This window comes from Oreochromis aureus, linkage group 19 (assembly GCF_013358895.1).
Source record: "Oreochromis aureus strain Israel breed Guangdong linkage group 19, ZZ_aureus, whole genome shotgun sequence".
In the NCBI taxonomy this organism is placed as follows: domain Eukaryota; kingdom Metazoa; phylum Chordata; class Actinopteri; order Cichliformes; family Cichlidae; genus Oreochromis; species Oreochromis aureus.
In genome coordinates, this window is record NC_052960.1 from 2,417,174 (window position 1) to 2,433,263 (window position 16,090).

Sequence of the window (16,090 nt, forward strand, 5' to 3'; positions counted from 1 at the left end):
ACAGTAGAAGCTGGTTTCTGGATATCTGCTGACCTACTTCCTGTTCCGCTGTTATCCTGCTGAGAGACGTTGCAAACACTTTGCCAGAAAAGCTCGCAATTAATCCTTTTGCTGTGCGTGTGTGTCTGTGTTTTCGTGAGGGTCGGGTTAATAGTGGCGAGGTGCATTAATGGATTCCGTGGGTGTTGCCCATGGACGTTTCCACGCTTCTGTGGAAAAAAACAAAACCGTGTGATGGAAAAGCTTTTTAAAAACCTGCCTGAAGAGCGAGAATAGAAGAGCGAGGGACTCGTCTGTGTGTGTGGGTCGTGCATCTTACTGTGACTGTCTGACAGTGCATACCACAAACTACGGGGCTGTCACCGGCCACACTCCACACTGAGGTCAGACACAAGGTCATCTTTGCATAATGCCTCCAATTTATGTCATTATTTGCTTTTAGGCTTGTGCAGACAGACAGTGTGATTTATGCAGAAGTCTCAGCAGCCCTGTGATGAATTTTTCCTACCCGGTCGTCCCCGAGTAGAACACATGGCACGAAGGAGAAGCTGAACAGGATATACTTACATTATGCAGGAGAGGCAACATCAACCCTAAGCCACAGGGATCGCAGTTCTGCCCAAATTTCAAATGAATTTAGCAGAGAAGGTGTATTTTTGTTCAAATTAACGATGAAGTATTTCAGCTCTATAAACAGGCTCCTCTTATTCAGGGTTTATGTGTTTATTTAGTGGGGTGCTGGACAGTAGTGCTCATCCACCTCATGTTTAAGTTGCAGATAAAACTGAAGATAGCAGTGAAGGGGTGAATGGGGCCAGTGCAGAAGCCCCACCCACCAGTCTCTGGTTAACGCACCTGCCCCCCAAGCCCCAGGGTAGTTCAGTATTAATCCTGTTACCTGGGTAAGTTTTATCTAAAAATAAGTGCGGTCAAACAAGATTGTTTAAACCCATTTTTCCTGCAGCATCATCTGCTCTGAGTGGGTTATTGAGGGTTTAGTCCACCTTCCACATTATCCCCAATTTTGCCTCCAAGGTTCTTTCTGTCGTCACCTGAACTAAAGAGCACTCGAAGTGATTTTAGTTAACAGGAGAGAAAACAAGTGAATTAAAAGTTAGGTTTAGAAGTAAATCTAAAATGTTTTTACTCTTAAATCAGAGTCCTACTGAAAACACATCACAATCATCGGCGTAGATCACAGAGTATTTGCCTTTGATCTCGTCTGCACCTTTTGCCCCAAAGTCTTGATAAAAGGAAAGAAACATCTAACTGTCTGAAAATGAGAAAGTAAAATCGTGCTTTCTGCGACTGAAGTCGAGGCTGCGGGTCTTTAATGGATCCCGCTGCACTCGACTCAAACCTTGGCTGATAAATGCGCTCAATATATGAGAACAGAGGCAGATAAAAACACTGTTTTGGAAAAGCAGGTCTAGGATATCCTTTAAATTGTCACATTATTAAAATACACTTGTGAACCTCAGCTGTAATTACAGTTTTCACATTCTGCAGAGAGAAAAGAAAGCTGGCTCCGCTGAACGAGATGCAAAAGTGAATCTACTTTCTTTTATTGCCACCTTTTAGAAAGACTGAAAACGGGAATCTGCCAAACACAATGTCTTCATTTAGTGTCTGCAGTACTGTTAAAACACAATTTCAAAACATAAAAGCCAGTATAGTAAAATATGCAAAAAAGGAAACATTGGATAGAATATAAAGTTTAACATCCAAGTAATAGAAAGGATGTTGTGTAGAGTCCTTCATGTTTATCCAGAACTGTGTTCAGGTGAATTTGGTAGATAACATGAAGGACGAGGGGAGGCAAACAAAAACCGACAAATACCTCGACACGCAGCAGAGATTAAAATTCATGTTTTTGGTAACACAACCTAAGACAAAACGTTTAAGGACACAAACAGCCGTCACCGAATTGTATCTTTGCTCTGGTGTTGCTACACGTGAAGCCTTTTTCTGCAGATCTCAGCACTCTTTAGTATCTCACTTCATTCTAATCTGATGGGTTTGTAAAAGCAATAATCAACGTAACTCGTCCCGCGTCTCTCTGTAACGTAATTGTTTGAGTTAGTTTTTCCTGTGTCTTCAGCTCATCTTATCTTGTAATCCTCTTATGAGTGTTTTCTTCCACCGACAAGTTATTGAAACAAAAGCCCTCAATTTCCTCACCATTTAATAGGACACGTCCCAGAAGAGTGAACATGTTCTCACAGCTGATATGAAAACGCATGAAGGAATTCTGATGACTACAAGGTTCAGCCATCAGGGGCTTGACACCGACGTACTGGTGGGTCAAATATGGAATATTAAAACTGGTGAGAGAATAACAGTGAGGCAACAATCGCTCCTAAAAACACAGATCCATGTTCATGATCTGAGATTACATCAAACGACAGGAAAATGAACTCATTTAAAGAGGTTTTATGAAGCAATAAAGGTTCCAAAAGCTGGAAAAACTATACTTTTATATGAATGTCAACTACTTGCAATCAGTCATAAATACAAAAAAATAAAACTTAAATGCAATCATCAGGCAAACAGCGGTTTGTCTTAGCTGCACGGAGGCTGAGCCTGGTTCTGCCGGAGGTTTCTTCCTGTTTAAAGGGAGTTTTTCCTTCCCATTGTCGCCAAAGTGCTTGTTCATATGATTGTTGGGCTTTTCTCTGTATGTGTTATTATAGGGTCTACCTTACAATATAAAGCACCTTGAGGCGACTGTTGTTGTGATTCTGTGCTGAATAAATAAAATTGAACTAAAATATGAGGCACGCCCACTCTGACTTCACTTTTCAGACCTGTAACCCAAACCCCACACATTTGAAACATAAATGGACACAAGACAGATAACCTCAGAAATGGTAACACCATTTTGCATTTAAGTCACATTTTTATTTATGTTTGAATTTGAGTTTTTGTTATTAGCAGACAGCTCACAAAGGTAAAACTGTACCGGGGTTACAGTACGTAACCAATGGTTGTTGGTGACCAATGAGGAATGAAAGTGACAGGAAATAAAGGGAGTTTTAAACTGTGGGTGAAAACAGCTGCAACACACAAAGGAAAAAGACAGAAAGCATGCAAGTCTATTATAATCAACCCCCAAACTAAACTTCTGAAAGTTTAAATGATAATTATATGAGCTGTTCAAAGTTTTTATGTTTGGCAGCCACAGCGGTATGAACCTCCCCGGTTGGATCCCAGGGAAATCCTGGCGGACGTTGAGACATTGAACAGACTTGGATCAATACTTAGATTTTGACTGGTATCATTATGTGTTTCTTTCTCTTTTACAAACATAAAAACCATGTGTAGGATATGTGATTGCATAAACATATGTGTTTATATTCAGGACATCAGATAGATGTTTGCTTTGTGCAGCACTACAGGGACACTGACTCACTAAACACGGACCTGCAAGGCAAAACTAAAACCGAAAAAGAGCCAAGCAACATTAATTACTAAAACCTGTAGCTAGCATGTGTCATACCTCTGGGAGTCCAGCAGATCCCTGGGTCTGATGATGGCCTTGACCAGGGCGTCTGGCCGCACTGACTTCTGAGGCGACGTCTTGGGGCTGGAGTCTGACTCGCCGCTCTCCTCGTCCCCCATGGCTTTAACATAGCTGCTGCTCCGCATCCGACGGCAAGGTATCTCATCGTCCTTCCCACCTCCAGGATAACCCCCCCACTCATCCTGGGGCACCTTGTGAGTAGGGGGAATAACAAAGACACATAATGGTTGTTTTTGCTTCTCGGGAGCAGAGCATTAATATGCTTTCATCTTTTAAAGCTTTTAAAACAGTGAGCGTTTGGAAGCATGTTCAAGCCGCTGCAGGAATGTATTATTCATGATGTTTTTAGCTCTGCTTGTTCCTCACTAACTTCCCGGTTTCCTCCTTCAGCCGCTGATTGCTCTGTGCTAGAAAGCTGCTAACTTTGTGTTGACAGACTTTAAAATGCCCATAAAGGTGAACCAAACCTCAGACCTGTCACTGCAGATGACCTCTGTTATGTATTTGTCCATAATTTCATTCACTATTGACAGAACATATTTATTACTGCAACTTTAACAGCCTTTCCTCTCAGTGTGGCTCTCTTCAGCATTGCAGATGCCTGCTTTACATATTTCTGCTTTAGAAAAAGTGTATTTCTGATACTTGGTGTAGTAGCATTCATTATGTAAAATTACATTTAAAAAACTGAAGTTTTGGCGCGAGATATGTGAAGACTTATCAAAGTGTCTGAAATGTAACATTCCAACTTCCCCTTTAGTGTGCTTGTTGGGCAGCTTAGATTATGTCACTACAGAAAAGAATATAGCCCATATGGTTTTCACTGCCCTGTGCATAGCCAAGAAAAGAGTCCTCATGAACTGGAAACCTTTTAAAAACAAGCGCGCTCATGCTCACAGGTGTACACACGGGTGATCACACACACAAACTACACCCTTTTTGGCTCCTACCTCAAAGCACACTGTGTGCTGTCGATCTTACGTGCTGCACAATAATGTTTAATATTTAGTATTTACTGTTATATTCCCATAGATCATCGTGATGTTGTTTATTATGTTGCTCTTTTTTTTCTTCTGCTTGTTTTCTTTTTTCGTTCTCAACAGGTGATCCAGCTGATTGTTATATGTATTTTTTGTCTGCTTATTTTGTTGGTTTTTGTTTTTTGCCCTTTATCCCCGTCCCTCTTCCCCGCTGTTTTTCTCTCCCTCTTTCTTTCTCCCCTTTCTTTCCCCAGTCAAGTCTGTCCCGTATTTAGCAAGTGAAAATAAAATAAAATAAACAATAAAAGGTGAATCAAATAGACCATTACAGCAAGGCTGCAGACAAGTGGGTGACTTCTGTACAAACATCAGGCAACCACTGCAATCTGCTCACTCTTTGGGACCAGCCAATCACAGCTGGACAGGGAAAGCACATTTTCCCCTCGTGATTGGTAGTTGTGTGACAGGTCTGTGGGAGTGGGACCTTAGACAGGTGTACTTCTCAAGAACTTCCACACCGTTTTCCTGGCTTCATCAGGATTCTCATACTGAATTCTGTGGAGTGGATGCAGGGAAGATTAGTGGAGATTATAACCTCGCTCCTCCATATTTACCTGATCTCCATACGTGCTCGCCCCCTCGTACACTCCGCTCTTCTTCAGCTTCTCTTCTGTTTGTTCCACCTGCTCGCCCGACTACCACAGGAGCCTTTAGCTGTTCTTTGGATGCACTTCCACCGGCTCTCCGGACTACAAACTCTCTCTACTTTTGAATCGCATCTTTAAACCCATCTATTCAGAATTGCATACCCTTCATCATGACTCTGTCTTCGTCTACTTTTACCATGTTTAGTTTTTGCACTTTCATGCTTGTTTTTATTTTTCATTTACCTTATGTTTTTATGTTGTTGTACTAATGTAAGGTGGCCTTGAGGGTCTTTAAAGGTGCCTGTGAATAAAATGTATTATTATTATTGTGTCAGTGAACAACAGATGATTGCACCTTTACTGGAGACTGCAGAAACTTCCAGATTTCACTTTTGGTTTGTCGTTACAGCAAACATAAAACAGGTTCCTGAGTATGCAGCTACCCAAACACAATCTGCCGTCTTCTTGTAGTTTCTGCTGATGTTTGGGACAAAGTTTGGCGAGTATTGGTAAGAATATTCTCACCTTTCCTTACGGCTGTGAACGAGTCATAGCAGTGAGATATTTTTACCAAGTTAACTATTCAGAATAACAGAATCCTGACCCGGGTGTCTCACCTTTTTATGTAAATGTAGTAATTTTAAAACCCTGAAGCCATAAAAGCTGCGCTATAATATTTCCGTCAATGAAGCAACGTGCCGTTTGATAGACACTTGAACTGAACCCCTACCTCTGACACAGTTTGTTCCACCCATTGAGCTACGCAGATCCTTTCTTGATTTCTCGATGAGTCAACACACATTAACGCCTTCACACAGCTGTGCGGTGTTTTAGGATTTCTGTAGTTTGGCCAGGTTACAAACTGCTCAAAACCTCGACTGAAAGTCGGCGGTGAATTTGGCTGGGCTGCTGATCGTAATTACCGCTGGAAGAAAAGCTGGAAACCAGAGGAGAAAAGGAGCTGCCTCTGCTCGCTCTGTCCTAAGCTATCGGAAGTGGAAGCCTGCCATCGAAACGAGCCAGGCGCTGTATATGTTGCAATTTTCATCCACTCGTTAAACCAGGTAATTGAGTATCCACGTCACAATCACCATTATCCCATTCAGAGTGAGAGCACTCACTGGCTGTCTTTATTGCATACGGAGCGAACAGTTCAGACTGAACACGCAACATCACGAAGGTCTCGAATGTGGAGCGAAGAGGAAGACAATCAGAGAGGCTCTGTGTGGCTGGAGGTTAATACACTTTAATATTAGTCACACGTGCGTTGCGCAGATAGGCTGCTGAGTTATTTGAAAGTGTTTGAAGCAGAACACATGTAACTGTTACCATGTAACTGTGTTATGGGTACAGATGATGTGGAGGAAAATTAGTTTCTGAATCATCATCATACCACAAGCGCGACTCCATTATGGTACATGCCGTTACACAACACACAGAAAAGCCATCATAAGGCTCTAATAGGTTTCTGTACTGAAGACACTGGTGCAGCTTATTAAAATGTGCTGGGCTAACTTCACCCACTGATATAATGAACCAGTGATGATTGTTTCTGATACTCCCTCTCTCCCTCTCTCTCTTTCCTGCACACATTTTTCTTTAAAAAAAAACAACAGAAACGAGTTATTGTGGCGATAACAGCTGAGTCAGGACCTTAGCCTCACTTACAAACACACAGCTACAAACACAAACCCCTCTTACTCCAGTTTTTCTATTTTGCCTTTTAGATTAACCTCGCTGCACACTGTGATGTCACAAGCTTAGCCAGCCAAGCTTTTACATGATACGACACTGACAGTCATCATTCTGTGTGGAAGCTGGGCTCACTTTCACATCTTTATGCAGATCTCGAGTTTTTATTTTGTTAAATCTGACTGGTGAGCAGTTTTCTTTGATTTCATAGTAACTCTGCCCCCCTGGTTTTAACATGTCCTCAAACCACAACTGAAACACATACACAAATACCTGTTTGTGCTCATAACACTGAGTTAGTGTTTTCCTCCAACAATCAGATGGTTCTGAAAATGAACTGCATGGCAGCTGACTGACAGTGGCAAATGTCAGGAGGAGATGGGCTACATGCAAATGTCATCAATGCATCAGATAGATGACTGTAATCACTCCCTGATACAAATGCCATCAGCAGGAAAAATAGCAAGTGAAATGTGAATTTTATCCAAACGGGTATTTGCTGCAAATAAAAGATTTATCAGTTTTATATGGAAAAAAAGAAAAACATCAAGAATTCATCAAAGGCATTAAAGATAAGCTGATGTTATATTTATATTCTGGAACGTAAACGGCACTAATCCCACAGCGTTACCATGTGCACATTCACAACTGCTAAACTAGCGAGTGTCATCAGATCAAAACATCTTATTTCCTCGATCGTGATCCACGCTTTGTTGCAAAAAGCTGAATGCAAGCATAATGTCCTAACAACACATCCGTGATGCGACTCAACTGTCCCAGGCTCCAGGGACTGAGATCTGGTGAATGTGGAGGCCATGTGAGTACACTGAGCTCACTGTCATGTTCCAGGAACCAGTTTAAGACGATTTGAGCTGCGCGGGCTAGTACGCCACGCTGTGGTCATAAAAGGATGGACGTGGACGACACTCAGTGGGCTGCTGTGTTTGAACGATGCATCTCGAACACCATTGCACCACCACCGTTTAATTGCTTTCTGTCTTACATTCATGCTCTGATGGATGCATCGGAAAGCAGCTTGGGGTTAGTGTCTTGCCCAAGGATATTTGGCATGGAGACTGGAGCAGCCAGGGATTGAACCACCAATCGTCCAATCAGTAGATGACCTGCTTTACCTCCTGAGCAACAGCCACTCCCAGTGCTCACTGGATAACTTCTGTTGTTTGGACAATTCTCTGTAAACTCTGGAGATGTTTTGTGGGAGAGTCCAAGCAGATCAGCAGTTTCTGAAAGACTCACACCGGTCTGACCCAAGTCTCTTAAATCTCCTTTCGTCCCCATTCTGATGCTCATTTTGAACTTCAGTGTCTACAAGCCTAAAAGAGTTGCTGCCAGCTGACAGAAGCAGGTTACCCAACAAAGTGGCATTTTATGATGTCATCATTGTAGAAGTTGTGTTAGGCTTGAGGTGTTTGGATGTGCTGCACAAAATGCCTCTCGAACACTAACATGTACTCATGTGTGAAAGAAGTTACAGAAGCTTACTGTGATGCAAAACACACACTTAACTGGGACATGTACACAGCCATATGGATACACTCTCAAACACACAGCGATAAAAGTCATTCATCTCCCCTCCAAAGACAGACAGACACCATCTACCAAATGGAGTCGATGGGTTAATTAAGTCTTGGAGGGGTTTGATATTTTTAGACGTCTAATTAATGAACGGAACGCCAGAGGACAGGCACAAGCTGTGGTGAGATTTCTTTAATTTAAATTTGCTGATAAAGAGGATAGATTCCAGGGTGTCTCCCTGTGAAGATAAAAAACAGTGAGCGGCAGCGCTCTCGTACCGACTGTGGTCAGTTTCTGATCGTACGAGTGCTTTGCTGCTCACCTTGACCTAAAGATCCCACTAAGAGAGGAATTCAGAGGTGAGCATCCAAAAATGTTTCACAGGGAAACTTTGATGATCCTTTCCTCCATACAGAGAAGCTTCTGATGCAATGATGTGAATACGAGCCAAGATTTGTGGGAGCTCTGTGAAAATTCACAGTGTGAAATTTTACATTTCAGCTTTTCTTTTCACAATAACGGAACTTTAACTTGCTTTAATTAACTGGATTCTGCTCAAAAAATAAGAGATGCGGTTCTGGGAAAATTGTTTTTGTCGTACTATAATGAGATTTTTATGACCACAACTCCTGGTACGTGCCCAAGCTAATCTGGCACTTCAGCAATGGCAGCAAACAACCTTGCCTCACCAGCATCTCGCAGCAGGATTAAGCAGACACTGGCACATTTGTGTGTCTACTTTTACTTTCACAGCTTTGATCTGTGGCTCTGTCAGAGGCCAGAGAGAATGCGGTGTGTATATGTGTGTGTTTGTGTGCGAGTGTGCGTGCCAGCAGTGGGGGTAGCCAGGCCCCAGCCAATGCTCCTGCAGTGCTGCAGTGCATTTCATTGATTAACTCTGCGGCTCTATCTATACACCCACTAAGAGACATAAGTCACTGGTATTAAGTAAAGAAATACGCCGGGGCAGACAGAGGGAGAGAGAGGAAGAGTGAGCAATGCACTGTGCAGAAATATGGAGAAATGGCTGATACCTATTGGTTGATGGGTGATAAAAGAAGGAAGAAAGGAGTTAGAGTGCTCTTAAAGGTGCGATCACTGGTAATCCCATCCACCAGCCTCCTGCCTCCCACTACACACCAACGTGGACTCCTCATGTCTCGTGCTGCTTTTGCACAAACATTCAACATTCACAAATCTGCAGTCTCAGCTCATGTTGTTTGTTTACTGACGCTTTACATTTTCAGACAAAGTCGTAAAAGTGTAAATAATCGTGCTCAGTAATAAAATGACAGCAGTCATGCCCCGAGAAGAAGAAGAAAATAAATTTGTCATTTTGACTGTAACAGAATCAATCTCATGAATACCAACAGCACTTCTCAGAGTGATTCATACTTTGAGCAAACACTAAATCTGCTGTATGAGCATCAGCAGAGCTCGCAGGGGCAACAAATGAGCTTAACGGGAGGGTTCAAATCTGCAGACGTGCTGAACCTGAACTGTGAGCTAAATGGTAACTTTATCAAAAAAACGCTCACTGGGGCATTTACTCAACAGAGCGCGCTCCTGAACTTGAGATGGTTAACGAGCAACAGTCGTTTGGGAATGGCTCAGTCGCTGTAGAATAAAAAGAAGATGTCAGTCTCCTTGCAGCTAGAAACAAATCTGTGATTGCTGAGGGTTTTTTCATTTCTGCTGCTGGAGAATGATTGCAAGAAGTTGCAGCAACTGTTGATTGCCTGCAGTCATTCTCATTCAGATTAGGAAAGGTCTGCAAATAATTACTGTTTATTCTGGTTATATTTCTGTAAACAAGCTTGCTGAATGCCTGTGTCATTTTGCAGTTTTTGAGTTCTGCAGGATCAGGATTTGTGGAATGAAAGTAACTGATGTAATTTTCTGTGTAGATAAACAGCAACACAGTTGCAATTTTTGGCATCTTACTATAGTTACATTATAACAAACATATTGCAACAATTAAATAGTTAGATGGCAACTAACTGATCACAGACAGTCCACGTCTTCAAAGCTAACAAGACTGCAAGTTTACATGGCTGCAGTAATTGTGTAGCACTCTAGCATCAGTAAAATTGCCACATCAACACTCTACTGATATTTAACTGATATTCAGCAGCTCTAAGTTCCACCTTTTAGGATGCTTTCATGAAGCCGCTGGCTTTGGGTTTAATGTTTTGTGCATTATGAATAAATGCACAAAGTTTGCAGTAATCATTTGAGTAAACGTTGAGATATTTCACTGTGAACCAAAGCTGTGGACAGACATTAAAATCTTTAAATCTCTGAAATCTTGAGGGCCGCTGCATGTTTGTGATGATAACTCGATGTGAATGAGACTGCCCAACATTTCTGCACTAAAAACAGAAGAAAGACATTCAACCAAGACTTTATAAACTCTTCACCCTTGTTCTGTTGCTAAGAGGTGTCTCAGACAAACAAACATAAAACCTTTCCGAGCAACAAAAGGAAGAACTCCTTACAGAAAATACACACAAAGACATATTTTCCTTTTGAGTAGTTTGATGACAGATAAAAGAGACGGGATGAGGTTCTCTCCTGTTGGGAGGAGGAAACCTAACTACGCTTTTCATCCCCAACGTCACTACATGACATCTTCACCTACCCCAGCATTACAAATACATATTCTTCTCTCCTTCTTATTCATCAGAACTCTGTGCAGTCTCTGATTTTACTTCCACGTTTGTCCCCCTGCGCTGAATGCTGAATATACTCATGTGTTCATGCTCACGTAAAATGAACAATATTACCTTTTTATTACTGTACAACTGGTTTATCGGAGAATTCTTGCTTGCTACAAAACCTCTCCGAACAGACTGTCAGACACTGCATATGGAGTGCTGGGGTATTTTGCACCACATGGTAATAATACACTTAAACAGTGAAGAAGTCTTGGCAGGAAATGCCTGTAAGGCAGAAAATATGGCTATTAAACCTCCCAAGAATCAGGATGGCATTATAGCTGGCTATTATTATTGATTTAGCCTGGGTACTAGATCAGAAAAAGGCATTTTGCAGATTGCAGCTTAACAAGTGACTATTTAATGTTTACACCCTGAAACAATCACATTAAAATCAAAAGAAACTTGAGGTTTGACATAATAACACGACTGCAATAAGATGCACGCTGTCACGGTTATAATCCACATCGTGGCCTCCGGCAAACAGAGACAGACAGTCGTCTGATCTTCGGGTTCCTGGGACGAGATCCCTCTGCGTAAGGGTTCGTGGCCCGATTGCTATCTGGGAACTCCTTCATAAAAATGCTTGGAAACCCCCGAGTGTGTGTGGGTGTGTGTTACTACAGCTTTCCATCACAGTGCCAGGTTTGTTTCTGCTGCTTTGCACTTTGCTTTTGTATTTTAATCAGCAGCCTTTCTGCCTCTCAAGCCCCACCTTTGGCAAGCCAACATGGCAGTTAATTGGCTTATTAAATCCCACTGCAATGCCCTATCAGCAAAACTATCAAAGACTAATCCTTCCTTTGTACAACGCTACTGTACGAAGGAAGAGGAAGGAACTCTATTTGCTAGAAAAGCTCACTTAATCTGGGCTGAGAGTTGTCAGTAACGCAGAGTTAGTGGGTGCAGTTTAATAGACGGTTTTACTTAGAAAGGCTCCAAACCAGAGTGATCTGGAAGTATCTGTGTAGCTGACATATTAAGAGCTGTTTGAATTCTCTAAATCACTAGGAAAGGTTCTTCAGTTCTTCCTTTAGTAGAAGATACACTGAGGATTCATCCTTTGTGAAAGGAAGGAGATCATTCCTGGCCATAATTCACAGCGATGCAGCATCCGACCATTCATGGAAAACAATAACAAAACCAACAAAGTGGTGCAAAATTAATTGTGTGTTTTGCATTTCCATAAGATGCTGATACATTTTGAACATGGATTACAGTGTCTGCTGCACACTGCAACGACGGACAAAGGCTGACCCACGCACCTACACACACCTTACAGTAGATGGCTCAGTGGCTATTAGTGTGTACAGATCTCAGAGCGGGCTAATTAGGGCTAATTTGAGAGATGACAGGGAGAGATACTAATGCCAGGTCTGATTCCCCACCACTTATCATTTTACAGAAACAGCTTCCATATTAACCCGTCTGTCTTCCCTAATGTCCAGTTCACGGACGTCTCATCCGGCTTCCACGCACAAAGACTCGCACAGACCTGCCACGTGCACAAACATTAACATGCAGACAGTTTGGTAAGATGGCTGAATTTAACTTTATTACCTGCAGTAGGATTTATGGGATTGACCTGTTACAAAGTTACAAAGTTAGATTACTTTAATAAGTCTATGATAAAAGTCTGTGTCTATAGTTCTACCAAACTTTCAAAGTTTCTCACTCTCTCTCCGTCATCACCCAAGGACGGCAACAAGGTGACTAGCACCTCATCAAACCATCTGGTGTGTGATAAACAGAAAAAAGCCACACTTTTTCACGAACACTGCCACTCACACACGGACAGGCGTTCGGCACACACACTCTCCCTGGATAGGCTTTATGCTGCTGCTGCAGAGCAGACAGTTGTGGGTAATCCCAATTCAGCAGCAGCAGGACCCGAGTACTTCTCAATGTGACCCCTCAGTGTGTGTAGAGTATCATTCCTGACTATTGGCTCCATCTCTCTGCCTGACTGCTCCTGTTGATGAGCAACAACAGCAGCCACGGGGAGCATTGCTTTGTTTCCTCTCTTCTGTTTCCTAAAGTATCTCAGCACATCCACAGAGGCATAAACCTCAGCCATATATACGCATCTCCAACTTTCTCTCTCCCTCTCCTTCAATACGTCGTCTCCGAGTGTTCCCTGAGAGCGCATTGATTCTCCTCGGGGGAGGGAAGAAGTGTCACGCCCTGTACGGATCGGATTGATAACGCCGGTCTAAATATAGCCCTGCGGCAGGATATTTTTAGAAGTGTTTATAGTGCTGTGACTCGGACACTACCTCAGCTGAATGACCAAACAGAAGACGGGAACAGGTGGGGGTGCCAGCACTGCAACTCTCTCTTTAAGAGATTACTTTCCTTAGTGGATATGCAAAAAACTGGAGTGGATGATGCACCGTCTGCCTGATTCTGTGCTGAAAAACTCATCGTAAAACTGTCCAATGATATAAACTGAAGCTGATTTCAGTGACGTGTCGGCTTTTCATTTACAACATTAGGCAATCATACGACACGCTCTCTGCTTAGAGCAACGAGTCTCCAAGTCTCCTCTTTCCCTTTGCGCTGAACGATCGCTTTATTTTGGCTACAGGCAGTACTTACATGATGCTATCACATTTCACATTGTTATATTTGCAGCAGCACGGTTACATAATGTCGCTTTTCTGGCTTGAATTTGCAATTTGGGATTGAAAGTATACTTTCTTATTCCATACACCCTGCAGCATGCTTATAAAACCCATGAGAACCTTTTGTGAAAAGTGCTGACTCACTGAATTGATCCCTTCTGTGCTATAAGGTCTCCTGCAGAGCCGATCATGGGTCTGAGCTAAATGCTAAACTTTTTCCAGACTGAATCCTCTGTGAAATCAGAGAAAACAACACAGTAAAAAAATCAAGATTGATTTCTGGCCTTTTATTCTCATACTGCCAGCTCTTCCCCTCCAGCACAGATCATTTACAGAGTTAATTGATTTGTCCTGCTGTGCTAGTCCTTTCTATTGCCAGCCACATGCTGAGCCATAGGACAGGTTCACAATGTAATATCCAGGGCAGTGACAAACAAAACACTGTCTTTCAGATCAGCTTTTAAACCCAACTGAGATGAGCAGCTTTTCTTCTCCTGTGAGTGCAGGCTTGCTCGTCTTTTCTACAATGCTTAAAGTTCTTGAAAACTCTATAAAACGACACTCAAAACACTGCAGTGACGTAAAATGAACGCTACCATCGTTCCTTCTGTTGCATCTCCATACAAATCAGAGCATTTCATTTAAAAATAAACTCTGTTTGGTGGCATGCACATTTGATTTTGTTCGGTCGAACACTGATGGGCCCCCATTTGTATCCCAACCAGAATGTTTGGGTGTCATAATGGTGCAATGCAGCTCAGTGCTCCAGTGTAACTATAACTATACTACTGCGCTCACTGAAGACGCAGAATAATGCGATGATGTCAGGAGTTCTGAAAAATAACTTGTTTTTGCGTCTGCCGACTAGTTCCCGGTCCCTGTTCTTAAACCTGACCAGAGCCAAACTCACCTGTAGATAGTGGCAGGGCCTGAGGTTGGGCTTGAGATCCGTGGGCGTCATTGGCTTTTCCAGGTTGAGTGAGGACTTCCTGTAGGCCTCCTTGGCCTGGCTAACTGTCAGCGTTGACCAGGAGCTTCTCTTCATGAACTTGCCCTCTGGCGCCATGGCTATGCTTTCGCAGGCTGAGCACTTCACGTCGTTGTTGCTTTTGGAGGTCTTTAGCGACAGATCTCCCACCATGTGGCCGTGCACAGACTCGGGGTAACAGTGGCTGATGTGGTCGACCGGATGCCGTGACATGACGCTCGGCGTTCTGTATGTGCTGTCGCTGTCAAGGTTGTCATCTGAACTCCACCAACCTCCCGAGCGCTGCTTGCTGCTGTCGGACTTGCGCTCTTTGCTCTTGCTGCGTTTGCTGTGTTTGTGGTGGCCTTGGTGGTGGTGATGGTGGTGGTGTGAGCTTTCCCTGTGCGAGTCACCTTTGGTGCCGTTCATCTTGGAGGAGCCCTCCAGGGAGTGTGACTTTGTGAAAAGCTTCTGTACTGAGTGGACTAAGTGGCGTATTCGCCCGGGGCTTTCGTTGCGCTGCTCTGTAGTCGTGGTCGTGGTGGAGGTGCGCTGGTACTGCAGCGTGTGGAAGCCGTCCCGGTGCAGTGGCATCTGTTTTTCAAATTGGTCCAGGAGGTTTGCTGGGATTCGGTTCATTTTGCCACTGCCGCCGTGCGAGGACGAGCCGCCGTTGTCTCGAGATTCCCTGCCACCCGAGGCGTTCCCGCCACTGTCCCGCGAAGCGCTGCCATAGTGCATGCGGGGGAAAGTGCTACTGGAGATAGAGTGGTCAGTGGCCGACATGGACATCGGCATCACCATGCACTCGGAGTGGATGGAGCTCCGTGGGGAGCAGCGGTGATGACCGTCAAGGGGGCAGCTCTCAGTGGGGCTGAGGAGGTAGGAAGGGGGCCGTGAATCAACATGGTGGTGCAGGTGGTCCAGGGAATGGTCGCAATCAGCCAGGCCGCAGGTGTGGGCAGAGGTGGGGGAGGTGAGCTGGAGCTGGGCAGGGCGGCCGCCGGAGAGACCCTTCATGTTCCTGGGTGGAGGGGAGTAGCTGTCCTCATCGAAGTACTGCGAGGGGGACCATGAATACTGTTGGTCTGAAAGCAACAAGGAGAGACAATTTCATCAGAAGAAGGGTAAAAAAAGCAGCTTCCCAAAAAAGAAACGCATTTCACACTTAATGATGGGGGAGAAAAAAGCCAAATAACACACAAGTTGGTCGTTATCCAGCTTATTCTCACTCTCCACACCCACTTTGGCTACAGGGAGGAAAAAAACAAAAAGTCAAAAAGCAGCAGAGCTGAAATGTGGAGATGAAATCCACCAACTGCTCTGACAAAATCTCAGCACTCTTAGTTTTCACCTTCTATTCCCGTCTGTGGTGGCATAGCGCTGTAAAGATGGGACAAGAGA

The 16,090-nt window shown here is 43.5% G+C and overlaps 1 protein-coding gene across 4 annotated transcripts in view; it reads right to left on the reverse strand.

Moving 5' to 3' along the window:
• Positions 1-16,090, reverse strand: part of dlgap2a (discs, large (Drosophila) homolog-associated protein 2a) — a 183,056-nt gene that overhangs the window by 38,552 nt on the left and 128,414 nt on the right. For all 4 annotated transcript variants that reach the window (XM_039603549.1, XM_039603551.1, XM_039603550.1 and 1 more), the window contains 2 exons: positions 14,630-15,774; positions 3,500-3,714 (listed from right to left, as the gene is read on the reverse strand). In XM_039603549.1, coding sequence (XP_039459483.1) covers positions 3,500-3,714; positions 14,630-15,774 — 1,360 coding nt within the window. The remainder of the gene's footprint in view (positions 1-3,499; positions 3,715-14,629; positions 15,775-16,090) is intronic.